Consider the following 27357-nt stretch of genomic DNA (forward strand, 5'->3'; position numbering starts at 1 on the left):
AACATAGCAGGCCAACGATCCAAGGTCATAAATGACGAATGGAGGGACTTTAGCCCTAAATTTGATATTATAGCGCTTCAAGAGACCTGGGCTATTGACGCGATACACATGGAGGGATTTAAAACCTATTTCACACCTGCCCAACCTTCCATCTCAGGCAGAGCGAAAGGAGGTCTAACAATTTATGTTTCAAACCTCCTTAATACAATGGAAGTAGTGCCTATAAATCTGGATCCTAATTTTCTGATTCTTAGGCTGAGCTTAAACAACAGGGATAGCTTCCTTATAGTGAACTTCTATAATAACCTTCCTGATGTTGAGGCAGTGAACTTGGTATCCTTGATCCGGTCTATATTATTAACCAAAACAAGGAAGACAACCAATGAAGAGGTAATTATTTGGGGGGGGGGGGAATTTCAATCTGGGACCATGCCTCACTGGTAATAATAATATCTGTGGTATCCTGGATGAATTTGAAAACCCCATTTCACACTTTAGACATTCTACCCTAGGTAAATATTTAAATGAAACCTTATTTGAGCTAGACCTGGTCCAGGCAAATACCCTGAACAAGGAGAATTTAATACTGGCCCCTACATTTCACGGGAGAGGATACCAAACAACTATAGACTACATCTTGGTCTCAAATGGTGAGAGGACCATAGACGCAGGATTCACTAGACACACAATTGTACTAAGCGATCATTATCCTCTCAGCATTTCTCTGTCATTGTCCCATAAACCGAAGAGTGGCCTGGGTTCCATTTTATCACAAAATAATCTGGCATTAAACAGATTAAATGGATATGCGCTGGAATGGGGGAAAGTAGACCCTATGGAAATAACAAAGTTAGTGATAGCGAGGGCCTACCCATCCATTATGAAATGCCTTACTCCAGATACTACACATACAGAAGTCATTGCCAACTTTGAATTGATCGTTAAAGCGATCAATGAGGCTCTGTGGGTAGAAATAAAACATAAGTCAAAAAAGAGGAAGGGTTGGTTTAACCACGAGTGCACGGTTGCTTACTCCAATTTAAAAACTGCATTGAGAAAACTGGTGAGGATCCCACACGAGATAACATCATTAAGGAAAGCTTATAACTCTGTATTAAAAAACAGGAAAAAAGAACAAAAAAACCAACTCTGGGACCAATTGCATGAAACCTGCACCCATAAAAACTCGGCTGCTTTTTGGCAAGTGGTCAAGTCTCCCTTTCTAACTGACAATATTAATCATGCAAAGTTAGATTTAGCAATAGAGGAAAAGGAATGGGTTCTCCATTTTTCCAAGATTTTTTCAGTCGGTCTGGAGTCTGTTAAATCTCAGGACCCAAAACCTCAGAACTCTAATTCCCGGGACGTCTTAGATAGTGCCTATCCCATCGACCTACAGTTCTCATTGAAACAAACCGCCCAGGCTCTGAGAGCAAGTAAACATGGGAAGGCACTGGGCCCAGATGGCGTCCCTATTGATTTGTTCAAAGCTCAAATGGACCTCTGGACCCCCCTTCTAACTAGAGTCCTGAACGCAACTTGCAATATAGCCTTACTGGTTTCATGGTCAAAATCCGTACTAGTTCCCATTTTTAAAAAAGGTGACTGGGAGTCAGTAACCTGCTATCGTCCAATCTCTCTCTTTGACTCCCTTGGAAAGGTGGCAGGTCGAGACATTTTAGAGCAATTGCAAGATTGGGCGGACGATGGCAGGATTATTTCAGATCTACATTACGGGTTTCGCCAGGGCTTGGGGACCATCGAACAGGCCTTAAACCTTTCACTACTGATAGATAAGTATGTTTACATCAAAGGAGGAGACTTATACATGGTCTATGTGGACCTATCGTCCGCATTTGATTGCGTTTCCCACTCCAAACTTTGGATATTACTGGTTGACATGGGGGCTCCATTGAATTTGGTCAAGTTCTTGAGGGAACTTTACTCAAATGCCACTGCAAGAGTGCGTTACGGGGTGGGAGGGGGGTGGGGGGTTGACGGAAGAGTTCCCAGTAGAAAAAGGGGTTAGGCAAGGGTGTGTCCTGGCCCCTTTCCTCTTTACACTATATACTAATGGGCTGGAAAGAGAGATGATGAAGGGGTGCCAGGATCTCCCAATGGTGAACAATCGTCCAATACCTGCACTCCTTTATGCAGACGATACCGTCATTTTAGCTTGTACCCCCCGTGAACTCCAAAAGAATTTGGACAGATATTCCACATTTATGGCAGGCCTTGACCTGAAGATAAATATCAGTAAAACCTTTGTCATGAGGGCAAGTTCTGGCCACAAAAGCAAAAGTAAAATGAGGGGTATCTATCTAAATAAAGAAAAAATAGCAACTACACAAAAATACTCCTATTTAGGCATAACAATAGATCACAAACTATCCTGGAAACCAGCTGTAGAAACGAGAAAACTTCTTTTTTAAGAACAACTACAGCCCATGTCAATTTTACCAGGAAGTTGGGAAAGAGAGCTCCCCCTGAAATTATTATGATCTATAAAGCTAAATGCCTATCTGTGGCTTTGTACGGGGCGGGTCATTGGGGTTTTGTGGTTACGGATAGCATTCAGAGAGGCGAAAATTCTTTTCTGAGGTTTCTTCTTGCAGTTCCGGGGAGTGCGGGTAGCTTTGCCTGTCATACAGAGCTGCGTCTTTTATATGTGATGGACCTAGCTAAAGTTGAACCACTTTTATTATGGCGCAGGATTTGGACTTCGGATAAAGCAACCCTTACCCAGTCTATTCTATCCGACTGTCGAACAATGGACAATGCTTGCAGGTCCAGGTGGTTGTGGTACATTGCGAGGTTTTTTCACGACTTGGGTTGGGATAAATATTATCATAATCCCTCCTCAATACGTGAGGTTTCGAGGAAGGCCTTAAAAAAGAAATGTCTCGCCCATCTTGAGGAGCTGAGACTGATGAGCAAAGCCGCCAAACCTTCTGTTACCCACAGTTTAATGATACAATTGGTACCCACTATACAGCCGTACCTCACTTTTAACACCACGAGTTACGAGCGTTATCTTTTGGTAAGATTTAGGATGAACTTTTTCCATCGAATGGTTGCATTTCCAGCTCGAAACAACTGGGCTAAAGAACTTTCTTGCTGTCCCTGTGATGACACTTCTTTGCAATCGACTTTGCACACCATTCTTTTCTGTAAATTTTATACTGAACCCAGGAAAAAATGGCTTATTCCGTTCCTGAGGCGTATTGGTTATAGACAATGTCGCCCAGCTTTACTTTTTTTACAGATGTTGGAGGGAGACCAGTTGGTATTTATAGTAGTTAGCTTTCTTAAATGTATTGTTCGCCATCGTAGGAATTTAGATTAATATTGTACGGAGACCAGCTCTGAAATTTATTAACATAAACATGTAATGTCATTTTTAACTTTAACGGATTTATTCTGTTGGTTGTGAATCGTCTTAACTAAAGATCAATTAGTTGTTATGTATATGCCCTTTTCTGTTTCCTTGTAAAAGATGAGGTAGGGCATATATTTTTTAACTTGTAAATATCATGTTTCTTATTGTTCTTTTGTACTTAGGTACGGTATTTTTATTGTAATGTTTTTATGTATGATCATTTTATTGTATGCTTTTATGATTTGCAACCAAAATCGAAATAAAGCAAGAATTAAATTGATTTGAATGATGGCTTTAACCCAATGCTCTTGACTGGGGGTGAATGTTTTGATTTGTTCTGCATTCCGTCCATAAATTGTGTGTCTTTTGCTCACGAACATGTGCACATATGTGCACGCTTGTGCAGTTGAAGCGAGGAAAACGGTTGTTGGTTAGTATCTACGCACAGGTGACCTGCCTCAGATGAGACACCAAATAAGTTGGTTGTTCTCTGTGCAGCCCTTATGATTCAATTGTAAAAGTGAAAAGAAAGATCTTATTTTTTGACCAATGTTTAATCTATACTGGCTCATTAGTAAGTGCTGCCACGTAATTTATGCACTGCTTTAAGCTAACGAAAAGTGTGTGGGCCCACATGGGGCCGAAAATAGGCATGGTGGCATTCCAAGCGCATGGTAACATTAGTGTTAAAACTGTGGTGTGAAACTTGAATTCATTTTATAGGCTCACCTCTGAAAGGCTGTATGGGCAGTGCAAGTCAGTCATAGTGCTCTTGAATCAAAAAGGGTAAGAGATTTGGGGATAGGACAGTTTCTGTATTTTGTTTGAACATCTAACATTCTCATTACAAGCCACAAAACTCTGGAACAGCCGCCCAAGGAATATTAACACCACTATAAGAAATGTGGCCTTCATAAATACATGTTCCACTAATCACAGTAACTATCTGCAGGACAGTCCCCTTGAATAAACAAAGCAGCCTACAAGGACAACTAGGGGGGGGGGGGGGGAAACAAAAAACTAAACTTTAAGAACAGACTCGAGTTCTGCAATGATGTCCCTACATTACCAAGAAGAGTGTCTATAGTCCTCCCATGTACCTGGGGTGCAAATAGTGACCTCCTTATACAGTGCTAACCCATCAAAACGTTTTTGGGGAACTAATCGGTGGAAGTTTAGAGTATCTGGTAACCTTGAAGACTCCCACCTTACATGCTTCCCACACCTACATGAATATTGCCAACCCAAATGGTACTCTTTTATTTATTTAATGCATTTTTATAAAGCGTGGACTTTACCCGAAGGTGTCAGAGCACTGTACAATAGAACCAGTTACGTTACATGAGAGAACTGTTACAGGAATGGAACAAAACAAAAGTAGCAGGCAAAAGGAACACAATCTCAAGCACAGCAAGCACAGAATGTACGGGCAAAAATATGAATGTATATGACAAATTTACAATGACTTAAGAGCTTCCTGGCGAAAAATAGCAGGCCATAGAATCAAAACAACGCAGGTAAAAGGAACACAATATCAAAAGCATCGAGCACAGAATGTACAAACAAAATATAAATATATATGACAAATTTACAATGACTAAAGAATTTCCTGGTGGGGTCTGAGAAGGAGGGAATTCGTTCTGAAAGTATCTTTGGAATAGAAGAGATTTGAGGTCCGCTTTGAAGATCTGGATGGAGGAGATGGCACGGAGCGAAGGAGGAAGCGAGTTCCAGATTCTGACCGCATTACCTGAGAACGATTGTGCCATCACTTTTTCCCTTTTGAAGGAGAGGGGCTCAAGAAGAAACTTTTCCGCATTCCGTGAAGGTCTTGAGCCTCCAGACAATTTCAGTTTATTCGCCAGATAGCGAGGGGAGGAGGAGTGCAAAGCTTTGTGGGTGATGCACGCCGTTTTGTAAATAGCTCTAGCCTCGATGGGAAGCCATCGGAGTGAAGACAGGATAGGAGTGATGTGGTTACTTCGGTTGGACCCTGAAATGAAGCGAGCTGCTGAGTGGAGGACGGATTTGAGGGGGGAGAGGTGAGATTCGTGAAGGCCAGTCCGAAGAGAATTACAATAATCCAGTCTAGAGAGAACTAGCGATTGGACCAAGGTTTTTAGGTCATTCTCCGGGAAGAACCGATAAATCCCCTATCGAAGGCGCAGCTGATAATGTTCGCTCTTGGCAATGGAGTTGATGTGTGAGATTAGGTTGAGACTTTTGTCAAGTATGACACCTAAGGATTTAGCGCAGTCCTCAATGATGGGTTTACTGTTGAGTAATTTCAACTGATCCATCTAGGATTGAACAGGAGGTGGGGAGAGAGAGCTAGATAAGAGGAGGAATTCCATTTTGGAGGGATTGAGAATGAGTTGGTGAACTAACATCCAGTTGTGAATAGAGTTGAGAGTAGAGTTGAGTAGTGAGAGATCATGAGGGGAAGACACCTTGAGGTAGATTTGGGTGTCATCCGCATAGAGATGGTAGAGGTACAGTTAACGTACCTTAAACATCCTAGGTCCTAGCTACCTAAAAGACAAATTTGTCAGGTACCTGCCTTCCAGACCCCTCCATTACGGATCTAAAGCACTTTTGCAAATCTTGTGCTTCAAAAAAGTGCGCATGGGTGGCAAAGGCTTCTACCACCTGGCCCCTCGACACTGCAACCAACTCCCCATCCACTTACGACAATGCACGACTACCTGAGGTTTACCTGTTGAAAGTGACCTTGTTTTGTTTTGTATCCCCTTGGTTGCTTATAGCGCTTTATAAATAAATAAGTAAAAGTAAAAATAAAACTGGGTAAATTAAGGAGAGAACATTGTGCTGGACGGCTCTCATTTCGCAGAGCTGGTAAGCCAAATGGCTCAGCAAGCTCGAAACTTACTGCTGCAATTGGTACTGACATAAGTGCATGGCATAGATGCATACTTACAAGTACAGTGGCGATAATATTAGATAACAATGGCAGCGCCTAGCAGAACAAGGGTATTATCCAAATAAAATCTCGTACCATGGAAACTGGGGGAGAGGTACACTGCTCTTTACCCTGCTCGGGACCAGCTGATGTCTGCTTCTCATTGTTGACCCAAGTTTTTTGTGTGTTTTTTTTTTAGCTTCAGTGATGAAGGGCACATATTCGCCTTTAAGGAGCGACCCAGAAATTATCATCAGGGGACTTCAACTGAAACACCAAGCAAAGGGAAGGGCTTGAAAGAAGAATAGAAACAAAAGAAGACTTCCATTATAAGGCCCTTTTAATGGCAATATGTGACAGCCATGTTGAATATTCTATAGAAAAGCAAATCATTTAAAAAACACTCTTTCTAACCTATATTCTAAATCAACACTTTTTTAATGGAAGCATAACATTCTTATCGAAAAAAAAAAACTGCAGGTTTGCTCAATGTTAAGATTTGTTACTCGGAATACAATTAAGCAGAGTTGGAAGAGGGGTTGCCCTGTGAATGTTAAAATATACCAAAAATGAAACCAGGAGCAGTGAAGGAAGGAAGGGGATTCAAGCACGACTCTCATGGGAAAGGTTTAAATTTCACCATATTAATTCACCACTAATCCTTTGTAGGCTTCCTGAATAGCCTGCGTCAACAAGCGCTATATAAGTACAAACCTTTGTCCTCCTCTATCCTTCTGCTATCATTCCAAATAACTGACTAACCTATCCACCACTTAAAATGTACTTGCATGTTACACTATACTAATGCAACACTAACCCTCTAAGGGTCCCGGAGTAGCGCCCCACTCGCCGAAAAAGCGCTTTGACGCCTCGTCAGGGGTAGTAAGCGCTATATAAATGCAATTGCAATATAATACAATTCCGATGTAGCCTGACGAGGGGAGGCTCAAGCATCCCCTGATTCAGGGCAAATCCCTTAATTTCCCATACCTGGAAAGTGAATGAACCGAGAGCAAGCGGATAGCATTTCTTTTTTTTTCATACAATGTCCTGGGGTCTCACCTGCATGCTGCTGAGCCAGCTCTGAGACATCCTTCTAGTCTTTAAGCAGAGCTACGTTCGCAGCACCTGAATGACCACTTTATTTATTTATTTTATGCGTTTTTATATAGTGCGCACTTTACCCGAAGGTGTCAGAGCGCTTCACAGTAGGAACAGTAATGATACATGAGGAGAAAATTACAAGTCAGCATGTTACAAAAGCAAACGTTACGTTACATGAGGCAAAAGTGACAATTGTGCAAGTATCAAGAGCAAACAAAGTACAAGAGGTAGCAAAAGGTACATTACAGGAGGAAAAAGTGACATGTGTGCAAGTTACAAAAGCGTACAAAGTACAAGTAGACGTATAATACTGCAATAAATGGCAGACTCTCAAACCACATGAACAAACCTTACGTAGGCTCTGGTGGCACTTGTGCAAGTATCTAAAGCAAACAAAATGTAAGAGGTAGCAAACCGTGTGTTACAAGAGAAAAGTGACGTGTGCATGTTACAAAAGAGTACCAAATACAGGTAGAAGTATACTGTTTGAACTGCCAGCACCAGCACTGCCTGCAGTGGCAGGGAGCTAAGCCAAGCCATGCTGCAGCCAAAGAGGACTTTGAGTGTTCAGTGCAACACCTGCAGCGAGCGCCGCTGACTCCATGCTCCTGGCACGAGACGCAAAGAGTGCCAGAGAATGGGGGCTCCACATGCACGTGCTCTCAATGACACAGGCAGCCTAGAGGCGGGACTAAAGTTTAAAATGCCCAAATTACCAGCCACCTTCTCCCACCTGTTGTAGCAGAGCAGCGAGCCCTTGTAGCTGCAGTCGGCGCCATGTTGGAAGAGCATTTCCTGCCCCTTGCCCCATATTTTTAGTAGCCTAGCGGCGGGAGGATCAAGCAAGTTTGCACTATATAAACTGCCCAAAAATAAAGCAGTGAACTTCCGGGTCAGGTTTGCACTATATAAACTTGCAACCAAAAAAAGCAATGTTGGGAGAGCGCTGCCTACCAGGACCCTTACAATAGAAGACATCAGACACCTACTTGCTGCAATTCAGCGATGCTCATAGACTGGTTGGGCTGCAACCATGATTGCAGCTCGGTGTATTTGCAAATAAACCCAATGACCTTTAAAAGAAAGCCCAAAATAAAACAAATCCTACCAAAAGAAGCCCAATTGCAGTGGACTTCGAAAAGTTTAAAAAACAAATAAAAAATACAGTAAGCAGAGCTGGAGGCAGTACTAAGACAACTGGGGTGGTAAAGGGACATGGGAGGGAGGAATGCAATATTTACAAATAAGCAGCTACAGCAACAAAGCTGAACACAGGCAAACAGTAATAGTAATAGACCAGAAAACCAAGAAGAAAAAAAAGTCCCCCTAAGATCACAAAAAGACCCATAGCGGAATGAGACAGTAGTTAGTCCCAGCTGCCTGGGAGGAACTGCAGAGAAAACAAGCATTTGCAATGCAATAGGTCTCGCAATAACGTGAGTTTAAGCTATTGGCATTGTCAATGACAATGCCTTTTATTTATGTTTAAAAAACAAAAATAAAAGGCATTGTTATTTGCGATACCAATAGCTCAAACTCGCGTAAATGCGAGACCTATTGCAGGTAAGCTAGTTAAGACTCTTTTTGGGGCCCATAATCTATTATGTACCCATTACGAGCAGGCTATTTGGTCACTATACCGTCATTCTGCATAGTATCGACACAATAAGGCAGGGGTTGCTAACTTAGTATCAGGAAGATTTTTCCTTAACCGGTTTTCTAGATTTAGACACGACAAAGGTATATACATTTAATCTAAACAAAACTAGTTTAAAGATTCAGTGGGTAACCAGAACATTTTGCAGGTGTGGCTTTCTGTCGTACACACGACACCCCTGCGATAAGGTATCCACATACGTTTTCCCAAATTACCAAACAGATGAGAATGAAGAACTAAGTAGCTTACACTGTACAGCACCATCCCTCGTCTCCCTCACTGCTGTAGTGGAGATGAATGCATCGCACACAGTGTCCCTCACTGCACTGCACCTTGCCTCCCTCACTGCTGCAGTGAATGCGAATCACTGTACAGAGGGCTTCCTCATATGGCAGCAGAGGGTGTGTCACGGCACTCACGGACTACAAAACTGACAGGGCAGTGGGGTGCACATTTGCAAATTATTTGAAACTGCCTAGGCCCTCACAGTGCAGCAGTGACAAGCAGTGACGGGACCATACCTTGCCCCCACAACACTACACCAGAGACAAGGTGCCACTGAACATCTACCTGTATTGCTCACACTACAACAGCAGTTATCAAAGTGAAGTGAGGGGAGGGGTGGTGTGGAGGAGTCACTGCTCACCTAACCGAGCAGTGCTCACCAACAAGCACTGATGTTGTGTCTATATTCCTATTGAGCCTTCCTCACGCTGCAGCAGGGGCCAGACTTTACTGCATTCATACCTCAGCTCTGATACTAGCAGTGAGAGGCTCCCCTCGTACGCTTTCACTGTAGCAGTGACCAGATGTTATTGCATTCATACATTGAATACCCAGTTACCTTGGACTTTCACGCTCTGCGTCAATGGGCAGATACATCTGCGCGCCAATTACACCACATGAGGTCACATGCATTATTTATAGGCACGGGCAGATTAAGTGATTTGCCCAGAAACACAGGATGTTGAGACGACCCTTCGGTAGCTCTGGTTGTTACGCCACATCTTCTCCACTTTTTGGGGCATATTACCAAGCCCGCGATAAATGCGTTAGCGACTTTTTAAAGACGGTAATGCATTTCTTTTATTGCACTATTCCCAATACGTCTTTAACCTGAGTTAGAGACGTATTCTTGACGTCATCCATCGCCCCGCGCTGGAGGCGATAGATAACGCTAATGGGATGCAGGGTGGGCGTTCCCACATCCAACCACATGTAAAATGTGGTTGGAGGTGTTAACACCCTATCATCAAGGCAGGCGTTGGGAGAAGGAGACCTGCGATAAACTCGTTTATCGCAGGTCTCCCAACGCCTGCTTTGATCAGGTGTTAGCCATTGATAACATGGGGGTGTGGATCATAAAGCTGAATCCACCCCCCATATTATCAAGGCACACATTTGCGTGTGAAAACAACGCTTGTTTTCATGCGCTAATGTTCCCTATTGCCGACTATCGCCGGATTTAATTTTGCCTACGTGTTGCACATTGATAATTACGCGCTATCACAGCGATTAAATCCGGCGATAGCCGGCGATATGGAAATGTGCGATGTGCTTTTATTAACGCACATCTTGTTAATATGCCCCTTTGTTTTTTTTACCTCAAACTAACATTTGCGTTAATTAAACCTAATATAATGCTTAATTTAAATAAATACAGCGGAGAAAACACTTGTTTATCGCAGGTCTCCCAACGCCTGCTTTGATCAGGTGTTAGGCATTGATAACATAGGGGTGTGGATCATAAAGCTGAATCCACCCCCCCATATTATCAAGGCACACATTAGCGTGTGAAAACAACGCTTGTTTTCATGCGCTCATGTTCCCTATTGCCGACTATCGCCGGATTTAATTTCGCCTACGTGTTGCACATTGATAATTATGCGCTATCACGGCGATTAAATCCGGCGATAGCCGGCGATATGGAAATGTGCGATGTGCTTTTATTAACGCACATCTTGTTAATATGCCCCTTTGTTTTTTTTACCTCAAACTAACATTTGCGTTAATTAAACCTAATATAATGCTTAATTTAAATAAATACAGCGGAGAAAACACTCGTTTATCGCAGGTCTCCCAACGCCTGCTTTGATCAGGTGTTAGGCATTGATAACATGGGGGTGTGGATCATAAAGCTGAATCCACCCCCCCATATTATCAAGGCACACATTAGCGTGTGAAAACAACGCTTGTTTTCATGCGCTCATGTTCCCTATTGCCGACTATCGCCGGATTTAATTTCGCCTACGTGTTGCACATTGATAATTATGCGCTATCACGGCGATTAAATCCGGCGATAGCCGGCGATATGGAAATGTGCGATGTGCTTTTATTAACGCACATCTTGTTAATATGCCCCTTTGTTTTTTTTACCTCAAACTAACATTTGCGTTAATTAAACCTAATATAATGCTTAATTTAAATAAATACAGCGGAGAAAACACATTAACAACTTGTCAGTCGTGATAAACATTTGCGCTGCAAGGAAAGGTGTTGAACAGATGGGATTACTGGATCAATCCATTCACCTCTTCTCAACAATGCATGCGTGCGGGTTAATAAGAATCGTTCCAAGCTCCCTTTATGCTGGACTGAAGCAAGCACAAGGCACTACAAAACTAAAGTGATAATGCTTTGGAGTGCGCACTGCAGAAACGGAGGGGCTCTGGGCCAGGGCCGGTTCTAGAGGTAGGGCAAGTGGGCTAAGCCCTCCCCTGGCCCACCCAAGGTTCATTTACAATTAGAAAACTTTTGTTCTGTTTTTTTTAATGTGTTCCCTAAACTTCAGCCTCGATTTCTCAGGTTTTCAGCGTTTTGCTTCTTGAAGTTTTTGGGACAGGTGTGAAGTCAGTCAGAATGGGCGTGTGTGTGGGGGAGAGTGTGCGCGAGAGTGAGGGAGTGTGTGAGAGTGAGCGAATGTGCGTGTGTGTGTGAGCGCGAGAGAATGTGAGTGTGTCCGAGAGTGGTGTGTGCACACAGCAGTGTACCTTGACATCAAAAGAGACCTACCAAAGCTCCAAGCTCACAGCACTCAAGAGACACCGTCTAGCAGAAAGAATCTGAAAGAATGTTGCTATCCCAGGAACAGTGCTTGAAAACGTATGCACAATTGGTACAGCTATCTCCATTCTGGTAACATCATTCGAATGACCTTAAGGCACAGACACCACACTTCGGCAAGCTGGTGGCTGTTTTTATTGTCTCCAAAAAAAGTATCTCGCAAGAAAATGTCGGATTTGGTTATTCGAAATGCCGCAGTCCTGAGAGAGGGCCCTTGTTGTGCTGCAGAGCCGAGCGACCTCGGCAGCGCTCACTGAAGCCCTCAGCGCTGTCCGCGCACTCTCTACAGCTCGAGTCTGACACCATGTTTAGCTTGGGTTAAACAAGGGTCTTCCTGAAACAGCTTGGAAGTGTGCTTTTGAGGGACGCTGGCACCTATGTGCCCGTCCGCGCCACTTTTGATTACGTGAACAGTTCAGCGGCCCAGCACCCATATTACCTGATGAGCGAATGCCTCAAAATAATTTTTTATTCAAGCATTTAAATTGTTATTTGTAAATGCTTCCACCGTCCCTCTAAAATCCTCTTGTTAGCATTCTTCTATCGGAGCAGCTGCAACTTGCTGGAGGTGCCGGGGGTGCCCCGCGGAGACGAGGTGACGAGGTGATTTATGGCAAACATAAAGCGTTGAGGCCCAGCACAATTCTTTCATGCAATGCTGCCGCTGTAGTTACAGAGGCTAATCCCACAAAGGAGAGTCTCCAGTTACAGACGCAGGGGGTTATCTCCAAAATAAATAAACAAACGCGGCACACTGCACGCAATTAAAGCGGACGGGAACTGTTGTTAGTCGCCGCTGCTTCAGGACTACACAGAAGTTAGCATAGGATCAACAGCCAACCGAAAGCTACATAACAACAGCAATGACACAGGTAAAGCAATCGCAAGAGGAAAAACAAATTACATGGAGTTTAAGCCAACATACACATTACTTTAGGTCTCGCTGAGACAGCGCATGCGCTGCCAAACACGAGACCTAAAAATGACTGCAAAAATCCAAATGTTTTATTTGATTCAAATAAGAGGAAAGCTTTGGTTGATACAGTGTAAACCCTAACACGTTTTTTCTGCCAATCAATACTTACATTTAGTCCTTCCACAAATAGATTCTCTGATAAAAATTCAGACAACATTCGAAGGACAGATGCTCCCTAGAAAACAAATGAGTCAATATCACCTATCAGTTTTAAGCATGTTAATAGGCCACATTTTGACTTATATTTGTTACACTGGTTCTACGAGATGAGTGTCAGTGGGAAGCATTGTCACTGTAGGCATTCATGCAGGGGAGGGCATGTTGGTAAGAAAGATTGTGGGGGGTGACCTTCAGATTTTTCAAGAATCACACTAACATATCTAGTTAACATACAACAAAACAACAAGCAGGCCATGAGGGGGGCTTAAGGGGCAGCTGAGATGGAGAGGAAGGTTAGTTGTTAGAACAGCCAATATTGTGTGTTTTCATCTGTGTGTATATGTAAGAATCCATGTGAAATCCGACAGAGAACACACCATACCCAACTTAGAGCACCTATGCTCAATGATTGGCTTCAAATTACTTTTATTAGGGACGGAGTATGGCCCCATACATCACCCCTTGAAGCTACGCCCCCGCACTTATTTCTTGATTCAATAGTTCCACAACACTGTCATTGAAGAGTCCAAATGATGTCATGCTGTAATGGTTATAATATCAGACATTAGTATAAACATAGCGGGTCTGTTTCACAGTTGTGGGATTATTAACTAAACAGTGAAGATAAAATAATGATGCAGAACTGTTAAGCATTTTCACCCCATATCATTTTATAGAGGTATTCATGCTGATAACTAAAAAATAGTAGTAAATTATACACTCCATGCTTAAGGGGCACTTCTTCTTGATTAACACTAAGGGTAGCGTATTTAATATTTATCGAGGGCTTTTACAGAGGAGATACAGCATCAAAGAGCTGGTGTGAGTCCTGAAACTAGACAAGGGACTATCGTTATACCTTAATATCGAGGATAAAAATATTGCTGGATAAGTATGGATATATTTTCTATTCTTAACTCTATACCTATGTATCTTGACAATATAAATATCTTCACACTGTGTAGTTGTGGAGTTAGAATAGTAAATCTACACTTTTGGCTTTGGCCATATCTTGCTATGTTGGATGCATGGAGAGGTTGGAAAAAACAGATAGATAGATAGATAGATAGATAGATAGATAGATAGATAGATAGATAGATAGATAGATAGATAGATAGATAGATAGATAGATAGATTTGCATAGATAGACAGACAGATAGAGTTGCATAGATAGATAAATAAATAGATAGAAGTGCAAGAATCGATAGATCTGTATCACACCAGACATAAAACGATTGGTTCAAGGTATTTTTTTATTGTTGGAAAAAAGAGTACTGTGAAGTTGGTGAGAACCCCTTAAAATCATTAACTTTTGTTTGAGAGATAATGGGAATGATAACAGTGTAATGGTGTAAGAAATTGGGTTACTGATTGAGGGAGTGAAACCCTTCTCAAGGAGCAACCACAATTCTCCTCAGGGTGAAGTCACAAGCACACCCTATCTGTGCTGAACCCTCAGGCAGCTTGGCAGGGAGCAGTCAAGCCTAACTCAGAAGTAATGTGCAAACTATTTGTGCAGCACTTCAAACAATAACACAGTGAACGCACTTCACAAAAGGATCCTACAACAGATTTAGGACCTGATTATGAGTTTCGGAGTTGTGGGAGCAGGTGGGCTTCCATTGCAACGCTCCTGCCCCGCTGAGGCTTACCGCTGTCTACCCACCAGATTACGACTTAAAAGTGGTCTGGTCGGCAGACGGTGTGGCGGTCCATGGTGGTGTCGTTAAAAAAGGCATCGTAATAGGAACCCCACACAAGGTTTCTGCATGGCTTAGACTTTAACGTTAATGCTGTGCAGGAACTAGTGTGCATGCACACAGGGGGCACATGTTATGCCCACCGGTTTACATACACATGGCTTGAGGCACCAGGGGGCGCTCCAGGGCACCCTTTGTTTCCTATCCGCCATGTTTTTCATGGCAGTGGACCCACCATGAAGAATGTGGTGGCGAGGAAACTTGTTACATGCCTGGTGAGACCGCAGTGGTCCTGCCAAGCATATTGTGGCCTTGGGACTGCCGTGCCAACGCTAGGCAATGGATGATCCCTGGCAGTGGTCCCAAGGTGGTCCGACCACCCAACTCATAATGGGGCAGTCAGACCACCGGTGGGGCAGTTGCTGGACTGCCACACCATGCCACCAAAAGTCCTTTGCCCCTCGGTATGCCAGACTCATAATTAGGTCCTTGGAAACATGAAGTTATTTTTTATTTAAAAAAACGAAGCCAAAACATCAAAAATCCAATCAGTAGAACAGGAGATATGGAGATTTCCATCTTAGGCAGGATAGGTCAGATAAAAGTCAAGTTTCAGAAATCACAATGATTTTATAGTTATTACTAATATGAAAGGTGACCATATATATGCACTGGTCGGTGTCACGAAAAGGCACTCACCAGTCTTTATAGTCTTTATATTTAAATGAAAAAAGTAAATTTAAACAACCTACGAAACAAATGTACTTTATTCCAGTACTGTTTACCTGCAACAACCAGAAGCCTATAATTTTATATCCTGTAACGTGGCCATTTCAGGAAGAAATGTTAAGTTGCCTGATTGCCAAGAAACATAGTGAGCCATGTAAGAAAATAAACAATTGCTTACTATTGTGAACATAAACTGTGAATATAGAAAAAATATTGTGATTCTAATAGAATAAGACATTGTGATCACCTTGCTGTAGGAAATGGCATCAAAGAGTTCACTTATCTCTGCTGGAGTATTGACTTCTTCTTCCTTCGATGAGAGAGGATGAGAAGATGCCAATGCATCTACCCCCATCACTTTGTAGACGTCGTTCAGTACTATTAGATCCTTCTGTAAAAATCAATGAGTAAAAATCTAAGTTGTAAACCACAGTGCAACTAGTGTTAAAGGCTAAATAATTTTAATCACTCATGGAGCTGTCCCACAATTACCAACATTATTATTTGAAATGTATATTTTAATAGAATGACATGTGGAAAATGAAACCATATTCCTATCGATGCCCAGGCTGCTGGCGCAAACCGCCTCTTAGTTCCCATTCTGAATAATTACCAAATAAAGAGACGGGCGCTGGGAGCAGGAATCAAGAACAGAGTTTATTACTCATGAGGAGAGCCAGTCATTTCGGACACGAAACACAGTGTCTTTCGGGAGGTGCTCTAACAAGTGAGCTGAGACTCTGGCTTTTTATACTCTACAGAACACAGGATAACACAATCAGGACGGTGTGACGCAAAAGGAAAGACATCCCTATAATCCTCGTGGTGATCCTACCCATATACATTCACAATGGGGACCCTTGACCTGCTGATAAGAGGGGAGGGCAATCACGCAACTGAGTGTTTTGTAGGATGTGTACGCCTGATCATAGCCCAAGGGGTGGGGTGGCTAAGACCAATAGAGGATCCTTTGAAGAGGAGTGACTTCATACAATAAGGGCAGTAAATGGTATCTCCTGGCTCAGGCGATGGCCTCGGACATGTGTGGTCAGCTGGACTCGGGGGGGGAAAGGGTCATCAAAGGAGTGGTATTAATGCCGCGTGGACAATTGAGTGCGGAGGGAAGGCTTGTCAACAGAGGGGCATTCATGGAAGGGAAGGAGGTGCTGGTCAGGCGCGGCCGTGACCCTCAAGGACAGGGCTTTGCGTAAGAAGAGGGTTTATGACTTGTTCATGTGAGGAGAAAGAGGGGGTCAGGGTGCGTGCAGGGCCGGGGTCGCGCAGAGAGAGAGAGAGAGAGAGAGAGAGAGAGAGAGAGAGAGAGAGAGATATCTTATGACCTGTACATGAGAGAACAGGGGCAGTCAGATACAACTGGGGGGGGGGGGCTACGTCAGCTGAGGCGAAGGATGCTTCTGCGAGAGGGAAGATGGGGAAGGCCCGGGTCAAGCAGGAGGGTTACCTTTCACATCAGGATCGCGCAGAGGGAAAGGGTTTCATGGTCTATACATGAGAGAGGGGGTGCAAGATACGCGCAGGAGGGAAGCTGGGGATTCCAATGGGTAAAAAAAGGGCCATGGTGCCTAGAATGGCTGTACATATGCATAGGGGTACGGGTTCTTACTGGCAGGGTGATATGGTCAATAATTTACAGTATCCATGGTGCCCACAGGGAGAGGAGTGGGAGAAGAAGGGAAATGAATGCTGTCTATGTACATCAGTTTCGTCAGATTTCACAGTCGCCCCTTTTTACATGACAGCAATCATTTTTTTTTTTTTTTCTTTTTCAGCTGATGGCATTACAGGTAGACAACCATCGTTAACGAATTAGCACTTTGTTGATACTAACATGTGGCGTACAATCATAGACAGTTAAGGTGATGGGAAGAATGCAGTACATAGGAAATTACTTTTTCGTTGTGTTCCTGGCAATGAAAAGCACTACATAGCATAAATCTTTCTGACTTAAAAATGTGACCAATGAACAGTTTGACCAGGTAGTTGAGAGCGGAATTCAGTTCAATACACAAGATCTCTTCGTCCCAGTGTCTTTTTATCAGCGAGCCATCACTGGTAGGCTCTAATCCGAGTATTTTTCGTTGGCGCTGTTGAGCACCGGCGGTGGAGCTATAGGTCCAGCTCAGTTCTATCCTTACGCGTCGCAGGGTGCGGTCAGTCCTCCGCTGTTAGACCACAGTCCTGTTCCCTAGGCAGTCCGTTTGGCGGCGCCTTACGCTCGGCACCTATAGTTCCGTGGCAACACCCTCTCCCCATATAATTGCAGTTCTTTTCCTTTGGCAAAAAGTCACGTGGGAAGGTGGGTGAGTGTTGTTCAAATAGTCGATAGGGGAGATAGTGAGCGGAGTTGGGTCAGAGTTCTTGGGACACACAAAAGAGACCCAGGGAGTAAAGGATAACAAGCAGGCAGGCCCATCAACCGGGCTCAAGGATGGGGGACAGAGATTCCAGGCACACGTGGGTTAGCAGACGGAGGGCTTCAGGGCGACCCATCGTTTTTCATATTCCACGTTGAGATTGCGGTCTCTCCCGTATCCTGTTGCTCTGCGGCTCCACCTTTTTGGTCGAGGTCACACGTGTCCCAGGATCTGCAGTCGGGCTGTACGTCACATCTGACCCATCTCCTTCGGCGATCGTGAATCTTTGAATAGGTACAAGACAATGTTTTAGAGAAATGGCAGAAGAAGATATCTACGCATATGAATTCCTCCCTCAATTTTCCGCATTTGAGTTCTTATGGTCATCGGTCACAGTCAGAGGTCTATTATCAAGCAGTGCATGTGTCAGCATTCCTACTGAGTTTATGGCAGGTATATTCATCGGCCCATTTATGATTCGAGTGAGGACAAGATAATATTTCCATCAACTGTGCATTACATCATTTTCAACATTAGCGCAGCATTTCTCTTCAGAACTGGCTAACATTTTCAGACAGGGCGGGGGTGCTATCGTCGAGAGTCGGGCAAAACAAGATTTCCTCAAGGGTCAGCAGCTACCCATGGTCATTATGTTTATACCTGGGACAACAGGAGTGGTTCTATCAAAAATGGGGCGGGGATGCTTCGGGCGCTTGCGCTTGGGTGCAAAGGGGTGGGGCAATCTGGGTATTGGGTGTCAGTCTAGACGTTGGTGTTCGTCTCTGAAGAACAGACATAGGATGCCATTGACATACAGTTCCCCTATAAATGGCCTGATTTGGGGGACTTTAGTCGTCTTACCTGTCCTTTCCTTCTCAGCCAATTCAAGTTCATTCATTTTACAGAAAGGAGAGGCAGTAACATGGCGAGATACAGTCATTTTAGTTTCGGTCAATTTCGCTGAACACCTTCGCGTTCAAACGTGTATCAAATCAGACTGGTGCCGGTGGGGCACAATTTTACCAAAAAGAGGGAGGAAAAATAGGGAGACTCTCATAGAGAGTGAGAGTCGTCCGCAATCTAAACGAGCCATTCGGTACACGTATGACATGTAAGGAGAGAGAGAGAGAGAGAGAGAGAGAGAGAGAGAGAGGGGGTGGAGAGAGAGAGAGAGAGATAAAAGGGAGTGGAGAGAGACGTGTACGAAAATAGGTCATTTAGTGCGCTCACAACACAGAACGGCAAAGGTCAGGCGACCTGTAGATACAGACAGAGGGGAGACATAAATTCGTACATTACATACACACAAACTCAGACAGGGAAGACGGCGCATATATTATACGTATACAAGACATTCACGACAAGACAGGAAACAATTGTTAGTTTACAAGATCTATTTATACATATATATCCTACGTATCTTTACTATCCTATTTATCTACGTGCTTAGCTCTTTCTGCCCTTCCCCCCTTTCCCTTCTCGCTTGTCATACCTGCGAGCGTCCCCAATTACCAATACTCACGCCTCGGGTGGTTGATCAGAAATTAACCTGGCTGTGCTAGTTACCCGTGGTTGGATCTTAACCCATTTTTCAGTTCCTTCCTTTGGTGGAAAGTTCTCCAGGCTGAGGCAACGGCAAATATTGATCGGGAGAACAGTCGGACAGCTTGGCTATATCTACAAGAGTGTGAGAAAGGGGGTAGTGCATTTTGAACATTAGCAACATTTCTAACTTCCTAGACGGGTGGTGCCGTGGCAACCCTTACCCGTACAATTTTCTTTGTCCTTTCCCTACCTAGTCAAACGTCTAGTTATATTATTTAACACGTCATTTCTAGTCAATTTTTCGTCAATCAAATTTTTTTTTTTTTTTTTTTCGTCATTCAGTACCTGTCCAGTTTCTGTGTCAGTCTATCCTCTCAGTCGCTATGTCCTAAGGAGGAACAGTCATGTTAAGTCTACGTCTTTTCTTTTAAAAACCTATCGTTATAACGACCACACACATATTCCCTCTTTTCCTGTTTCGTCGGTGATCCGACCGTCGCTCTTCCACACTTCAGCCGACGTTCTGACGTGACCTGCAGAAGGGAGGGAAAAGAAGGGGTGGGGAGGCAGCATTCAAAGTACATCAGCATGTAGTAGTCCGATAAAAGTTTTTACTTACCACATACTCGACCCCTCTCCACGTACTGCCTTTCTTTACCATCTCGGCGTTTAAGCCCAGATTGACCAGTAGTGTCAGATAGATAATCATTGACGATCTGCCCATCTACATGAGTTACCCGGTCGTAACCCTCTTTGTCGGGTGCAAGGGTGACGGTCAGGTGGCATTTCTGCGGAGTCGTTTTAAGGGTGTCTAAAACACCTTTCCTGGCTGCCTGCGATACATAATTGTAGCTGTCAAATATCTGATCCCTTTTCATCTACATCCTTCATCATACTTATTCTTCGCTCACAGTAGGAAGACATCCAAAACTCATTAAGGCAACTGCTACGACCACGCTTTCTTTTTCAAAATACTTTTAATAAACGATATCGGTGGCAGTTCATTGCATAAAGTGCAGCAGTGCAATAAAATCGTGTTAAAATTTTCCTTCAGAGCAGGCATGATGCATGTCAATAATTCAGTTTTAATCAATTCATAATTCATTATCCAATACTCATTCTTTATCTAAATTACACCAATTCATTTTCCAACTCATAATCAGTACCCACCCTAAGCCAATTCATTGTCCAAGCACATGCTCAATATCCTTCATATCTACTTTCATTATCCAAAACGTTATATATATATCTCGGGGTAAAAAAAATTGCATGGTCATGGTACAATAAAGTTCATTCAAAAAGTCTCATTTTGTGTCGGCGCCATTTTGGGTGGGGTCAGGCGAGTTCCAGCACAGTCAGGATGTCTCTAGTCTTGCATGGTTGGCCCAGAGCCTTCCGTTGGGAATTCAAAAAGTTTTGTGCTATAAGGTTAACAGTCTAACAATATGGACCATGAGTCAAAGAGTGGGAAGGGCGGCAACAATTTTCCTACCGGGTCATCCTGGTGTTCCTCCGGAACTGAACAAGTCTGTGCCGTGGCTGCATTTTAGCCATTTCTAATCCGAGGCTGGTGCCGGCAGGAGTTGCACCGATGTCGTGGTTCCCGGTGAGGTGGTGGGGGCACCCATGCAGGGGGTCGGGGGCCCCCCGGCTCTTATAGAATCTTCAAGGTCGAGGAGAGGCGATATGGAGCGAGTGCCCGTCCTGGGCAGAAGACCGCTTTCTGATGTTGACCCTCTTTAAGCAAAGAGTGTCGGGGTGTCGCTGGAAGCCTCCACCTGGAGGGAGGTGGGGGAGGGTGGTTCGCGCCGCCTCCCCCTTCCAGCGACCCCGCGCCGTTCCTCGGCTCCGTCGTCTTCGATATCGGCCATGCCAGCCATTGATGATGGGGGGGGGTGGTCGGCGGCTGAGGCAAGACAGCCCTCCCCCCCCTCACTTTTCTGACATGTGGCGGGACTACCTCCAACTCTCCGGGGAGCTTGAAATGTGGCAGGACTGCCTGTACCTATGCAGGCGGCGGCATGCGGTGAATTTGGCATCTGGCAGGACTACTTGATTTGCCGCCGTTTTTGCCTTGGCTTCGGCCTTTGACAAGCAGGCGATGGCATGCGGCGAATTTGAAATGTGGCGGGACTACTTGATTCGCCGCCGTTTTCGCCTTGGCTCCGGCCCTCGACAAGAGCCGGATCGGGTGAGAGAGAGGGGTGGTCGGCGGCCGAGGCAAGACAGCCCCCTCTCTCCCCGCGGCCTGCAGGGCGGCAGAAGAGAAAGGATGGAGAGGTCCTTGTCATCCTTTGGCCCGCCTGCCCAACATCATCTCCTCCTGACCGTGGCCAGGCGAGTCCCTCGTGTCTCGAGGCCTCGCCTTCCGGATGGGCGTAACTGCGGACCTGTTGCACTTCGGGAGTTTCCGGAATGGGGGTAGGTACCTATTGAGTTGTTTCTATTTCATTTGACCGTTATTTGGGCGGGGCGGGCAATGAGGCTGACATGTTGCGAGCAGGAACAGGCAGTGAAGCCTAGCTACCTCGCGGCTATGTTCTGCTATCAAATCTTTTTGCCATTTTACATTTCTTGTTACGAACTATTTCTAATGTTTCTTATTTTTGGTGAAGTCAAAAGCTCATCAGGGGGTTACTGACTTAGCCTGATTTCCTTTTATTTTTCTTTCTCTTCCTTAGCGTGTTTCGAGCTAAAGCTTTCTGTTAGTAGGGAACGGTGATCACTTCATATTTTTATGTGTCCTTTTCACTAGGGGGGGGTACATCTGGACGGACCAGACGAGTCCCCTCCAATAAATGGTCCGGGGTGGAACGAGATTATCGATCAAAAGGGGAACATATATTCCTTCATTAGGGTATCATCCTGGACGGACCGAGCAATGTACTTCCATTTACTAGGGTAGCCTCCTGGACGGACCAGTCGGTCTATTTCTACTAAATGGCCCATGAGTAGAGAGCATATGTCCTCCATAAGAGTAGTCTCCTGGGCGGACCATGCGAGCTACCCCACAATAGCCAACCAGTGGGGAGTGGGTAGGACTGACGAATTCACAAAGGGGCATAACCTACCCTTTTCTACTTGCAAAGACTAGATAGAATATCTCTATTCCACGTTGTTTGCAGGCGGAAAATACCTCAAACGAAACAATTCCTGGAACAATAATGTCCAGGTTTTCAATCAATCAGTGGGGAGAAAAACAGGCATGACGGATTACAACGGGGACAAATGTCTGAATTGCCTGCCCTTCGCTATCCAAAAAGGAAGACAGAATATTTCTACTCGTCTCAGTTTGTAGACAGGGAAGATCTCAAAGAACAACCATCGACTATCAACCGACTTCAAACAATTCTCAAAGAACAACATCGATTATTAATCGACTTCAACAATTCTTAAAGAACAACAATCGGTTATCAATCGACTTCAAACAATTCAGTGGGGAGAAAAGTAGGCATGACGGATTAATACCGGGGACAAAAGTCTGTATTACCTACCCTTCTCTATCTGCAAAGAGGGACGACGTTCCTATTCGCCGCTGTTTGAAAACAGAGAATGTCTCGTTCTCAGAAGAGAACCAATATGTCAAGTAGCCCTCAAAGCTAAATGAACCAATACCAATAATTTCGGTATACAAATACCGATTTTCAATACAAACAATCAACAATCAGCAATTTCGGTATACAAATACCGATTTTCAATACAATCAATCAACAATTGGGTGGATAGAACCACCCTACCAATCAGGCGTAGGAACGCCCTACTTAATCTTACCCGGACCGGACCATACGGATAGTTCTTCGACTTCCTCCTCCAGCGCCCATTCCTTCTCTTACTCCATGTAGCATTCCTGTGGGATCCCAGTCAGGACAATAGGTCACTGCAAGAGAGGTCCGTTCAGAATTGGTGAAGTTCTGCCGATCGGCCGCCGGGCGAGGGCCCTCTCAAGGCAGGCATGCCCCGATCATTTAGACGTTCACTTCTTCGTCTGGATCTCTCTTACCGAACCCTATGTCACTGATGGGCCCCGCGTTGGGACGCCAATTGTGGAAAATGAAACCATATTCCTATCGATGCCCAGGCTGCTGGCGCAAACCGCCTCTTAGTTCCCATTCTGAATAATTACCAAATAAAGAGACGGGCGCTGGGAGCAGGAATCAAGAACAGAGTTTATTACTCATGAGGAGAGCCAGTCATTTCGGACACGAAACACAGTGTCTTTCGGGAGGTGCTCTAACAAGTGAGCTGAGACTCTGGCTTTTTATACTCTACAGAACACAGGATAACACAATCAGGACGGTGTGACGCAAAAGGAAAGACATCCCTATAATCCTCGTGGTGATCCTACCCATATACATTCACAATGGGGACCCTTGACCTGCTGATAAGAGGGGAGGGCAATCACGCAACTGAGTGTTTTGTAGGATGTGTACGCCTGATCATAGCCCAAGGGGTGGGGTGGCTAAGACCAATAGAGGATCCTTTGAAGAGGAGTGACTTCATACAATAAGGGCAGTAAATGGTATCTCCTGGCTCAGGCGATGGCCTCGGACATGTGTGGTCAGCTGGACTCGGGGGGGGAAAGGGTCATCAAAGGAGTGGTATTAATGCCGCGTGGACAATTGAGTGCGGAGGGAAGGCTTGTCAACAGAGGGGCATTCATGGAAGGGAAGGAGGTGCTGGTCAGGCGCGGCCGTGACCCTCAAGGACAGGGCTTTGCGTAAGAAGAGGGTTTATGACTTGTTCATGTGAGGAGAAAGAGGGGGTCAGGGTGCGTGCAGGGCCGGGGTTGCGCAGAGAGAGAGAGAGAGAGAGAGAGAGAGAGAGAGAGAGAGAGAGAGAGAGAGATCTTATGACCTGTACATGAGAGAACAGGGGCAGTCAGATACAACTGGGGGGGGGGGGGCTACGTCAGCTGAGGCGAAGGATGCTTCTGCGAGAGGGAAGATGGGGAAGGCCCGGGTCAAGCAGGAGGGTTACCTTTCACATCAGGATCGCGCAGAGGGAAAGGGTTTCATGGTCTATACATGAGAGAGGGGGTGCAAGATACGCGCAGGAGGGAAGCTGGGGATTCCAATGGGTAAAAAAAGGGCCATGGTGCCTAGAATGGCTGTACATATGCATAGGGGTACGGGTTCTTACTGGCAGGGTGATATGGTCAATAATTTACAGTATCCATGGTGCCCACAGGGAGAGGAGTGGGAGAAGAAGGGAAATGAATGCTGTCTATGTACATCAGTTTCGTCAGATTTCACAGACAAGCAAATGAAAATTTAATCGATATGTTAAGCATTTACCATAAATAAAGCGGTCTATGGTTAAATGTTCTTGTGCCTGAGGATGGTGTAGGGACCTGCTCATCAACAGTAAAGATTTCTTTGTGTTGAGTTTAGTAGGAACACAAACCATGTAGTATAACATCTTGGAAAAATGCGTACATTGCCAACTTTGTAATCACATAGTGCAATTCCAACTCCTCGACCAATACCAGTTAGGTTTCAGACCAGGTCACAGTACAGAAACTGTCATAGTCTACATTTTCGACTATGACCTGAGACTTCTGAACCAGAATAAATCTAAGGGTGGGCATAGCAGGCGTAGTGCCTCTACGCGTATTTCCACAGAGTTAAAAAAACTCAGTAGAAATATGCTACACCCCCTCCCACCTCCAAAAATCCTTTAAAAATGATTTAAAAGGCACTAACCTCTTGTTTGCCGCCTCCCCTGCATTCGCACTCACAGTCCTGCTCCTCACATCTTCAATAATAGAAAAAACTACATTGTACTTCTGATACACTTGCGCATGCGCACGCACGTCAGTCGTACAACGTTGTTTTTTTCCTATTATTGAAGAGATGCAAGGAGCAGGAAGGGGAGCGCAAAGGCAAGGGAGGCAGCAAACAACATGTAAGTGCCTTTTAAATCATTTTTAAAGGACTTTGGCAGGGGGAAGAACGGCTAACTCCGCCGTGGAGTAAACAAATCTCTGCATACTCCATTTGAGGAGTGGAGTTACGCACCCAGGTTTAAATAAATCCTGCCTGTTTATCCAGCTTGATCAGGTCACCTGTATTAGACACTGTTAAAAATGAGAGCCTTTGGAACCTCCTAGAATGCAGGATGGATATCTCTGGTACTGTGTTAAAATGGTTCTCCTCATTCTTACATGACCGATCTCAAAGAGTTATGTTCAACCACGCTCTAGCTATCCAGAGGCCAGTCATGATTGGTGTCCCTCAAGGCTCCTTGTTCTCCCCCACCCTGCTCATGGAACACCTGACTGAAATCCTCCAACTCTCTAACACCTCATACCATATGTATGCTGATGATACTCGACTCAACCTGAAAATCGACTCTCTGAAAGACATCAGTATCCTTAACAACACACTGACAAAACCTCAACACTGGCTGACTTGTAACCACCTCAAAATAAATGCTCTCAAAACTGTATTCACCCTAATCTCTCCACCTAACCGTACAGCTAACATCAAAAGGGCATTCTCTCATTTACATGGGGGTATGGCCCTATGCAAAAGAGGGAATCTCTTTACATCTGTGCCCGCATTGCATATAGACACGAGCGCAAAGGCAAAGAAGCTGTCAGGAGGTGCACTGACACACAAAAAGTAGGGGCACTGTAAGTGCACTCCTGATTACATACACCTAACATCAAAGAATGGCTTGTTCACCTAACAGCTCTGATCAGTAGTACACACATCAGAATCTCAGCAAAATCTCTTGAAATTAACCTGGACTATAATCTCTTCTTACAGGATCACAGTACCACCACCAGAGGTGCCAGCTACCAACTGCTGGCACTAAGGAAATTATAACCTTTCATTCCGACTGTGGATCTCAAGACAGTGGTGTAGCAAATAAAGTTCTTGAATCCAGTAAGTAAATATAGGTTAGATTTATTACAGATTAATCCAAGTTAAATTTACAATAAAATGATCCATACATGTAATATTAAAAACCCCACCAGGAGCAGTTCTTCTCTCGCTCAGCCTGTCTGCCATCAACTGCCTCTGCTCAGAGCAGTCAGGTACCAAATTTTCTAGTGTGTCATCAAACATTCTTCTAGATGCAGTGGCTAAGCAATGGGGAAATCCAAGCAAGGGAAATGCAGAGCATAAGCAAGATGTAACAAGTGGTTCAAGCACTAGTGATCTTACAGTATTGCTACCCTCGTGAGTCTACCAAAAGCAAAACTGGAACCTCTGAAGGCAACCTTTAACATGCCAGCTTGACTCATAAGAGGCTCAAAAAAAGTGATCACATAACCCCAGACCGCAAAGCACTGAACTGGCTACCCTATGAGCAAAGATCCATCTACAAGTTGAATGCTAGATTAATAAAGCTCTTCACCACAACACTCTCCCTGGCCGAGAAACCCTTCCTATTGGGTGAGAATAGAACTCTGAGAAGCACAGGCTCCCTTCTACTGAAGCCATAAAAATGTTAAAAAAAAGAAAACATAAAAGCGTTCCTTTTCCAGAATTGCTTCCAAAATTTGGAACTCACTTCTTCTTGAGACCGGACCAGAGTCAAACAACTACAAATGAACAGATTCCTTAAACACTGAAGATGCAACCTTTCACAGACCTTCTCCTTCCATATTCCACACTCCCACAAGTCTAATGGTCCCTTTACAAAACATCAATTTTTCTTTGTGATGACTCTCCACATATTATCTAAATGACTACTCTGAACCCAGACTCAATGAACGTCAATTTAAGTCCCTATACTCTCT

General features: G+C 44.4%; 1 protein-coding gene across 1 annotated transcript in view; it reads right to left on the bottom strand.

Moving 5' to 3' along the window:
• Positions 1-27357, bottom strand: part of LOC147733564 (aminopeptidase N-like) — a 262708-nt gene that overhangs the window by 216510 nt on the left and 18841 nt on the right. The window contains exons 7-8 of the mRNA XM_086958150.1: positions 15935-16078; positions 13209-13274 (exon numbers count right to left, since the gene is read on the bottom strand). Coding sequence (XP_086814276.1) covers positions 13209-13274; positions 15935-16078 — 210 coding nt within the window. The remainder of the gene's footprint in view (positions 1-13208; positions 13275-15934; positions 16079-27357) is intronic.

This window comes from Lissotriton vulgaris, chromosome 2_1 (genome assembly GCF_964263255.1).
Source record: "Lissotriton vulgaris chromosome 2_1, aLisVul1.2, whole genome shotgun sequence".
Taxonomy (NCBI): domain Eukaryota; kingdom Metazoa; phylum Chordata; class Amphibia; order Caudata; family Salamandridae; genus Lissotriton; species Lissotriton vulgaris.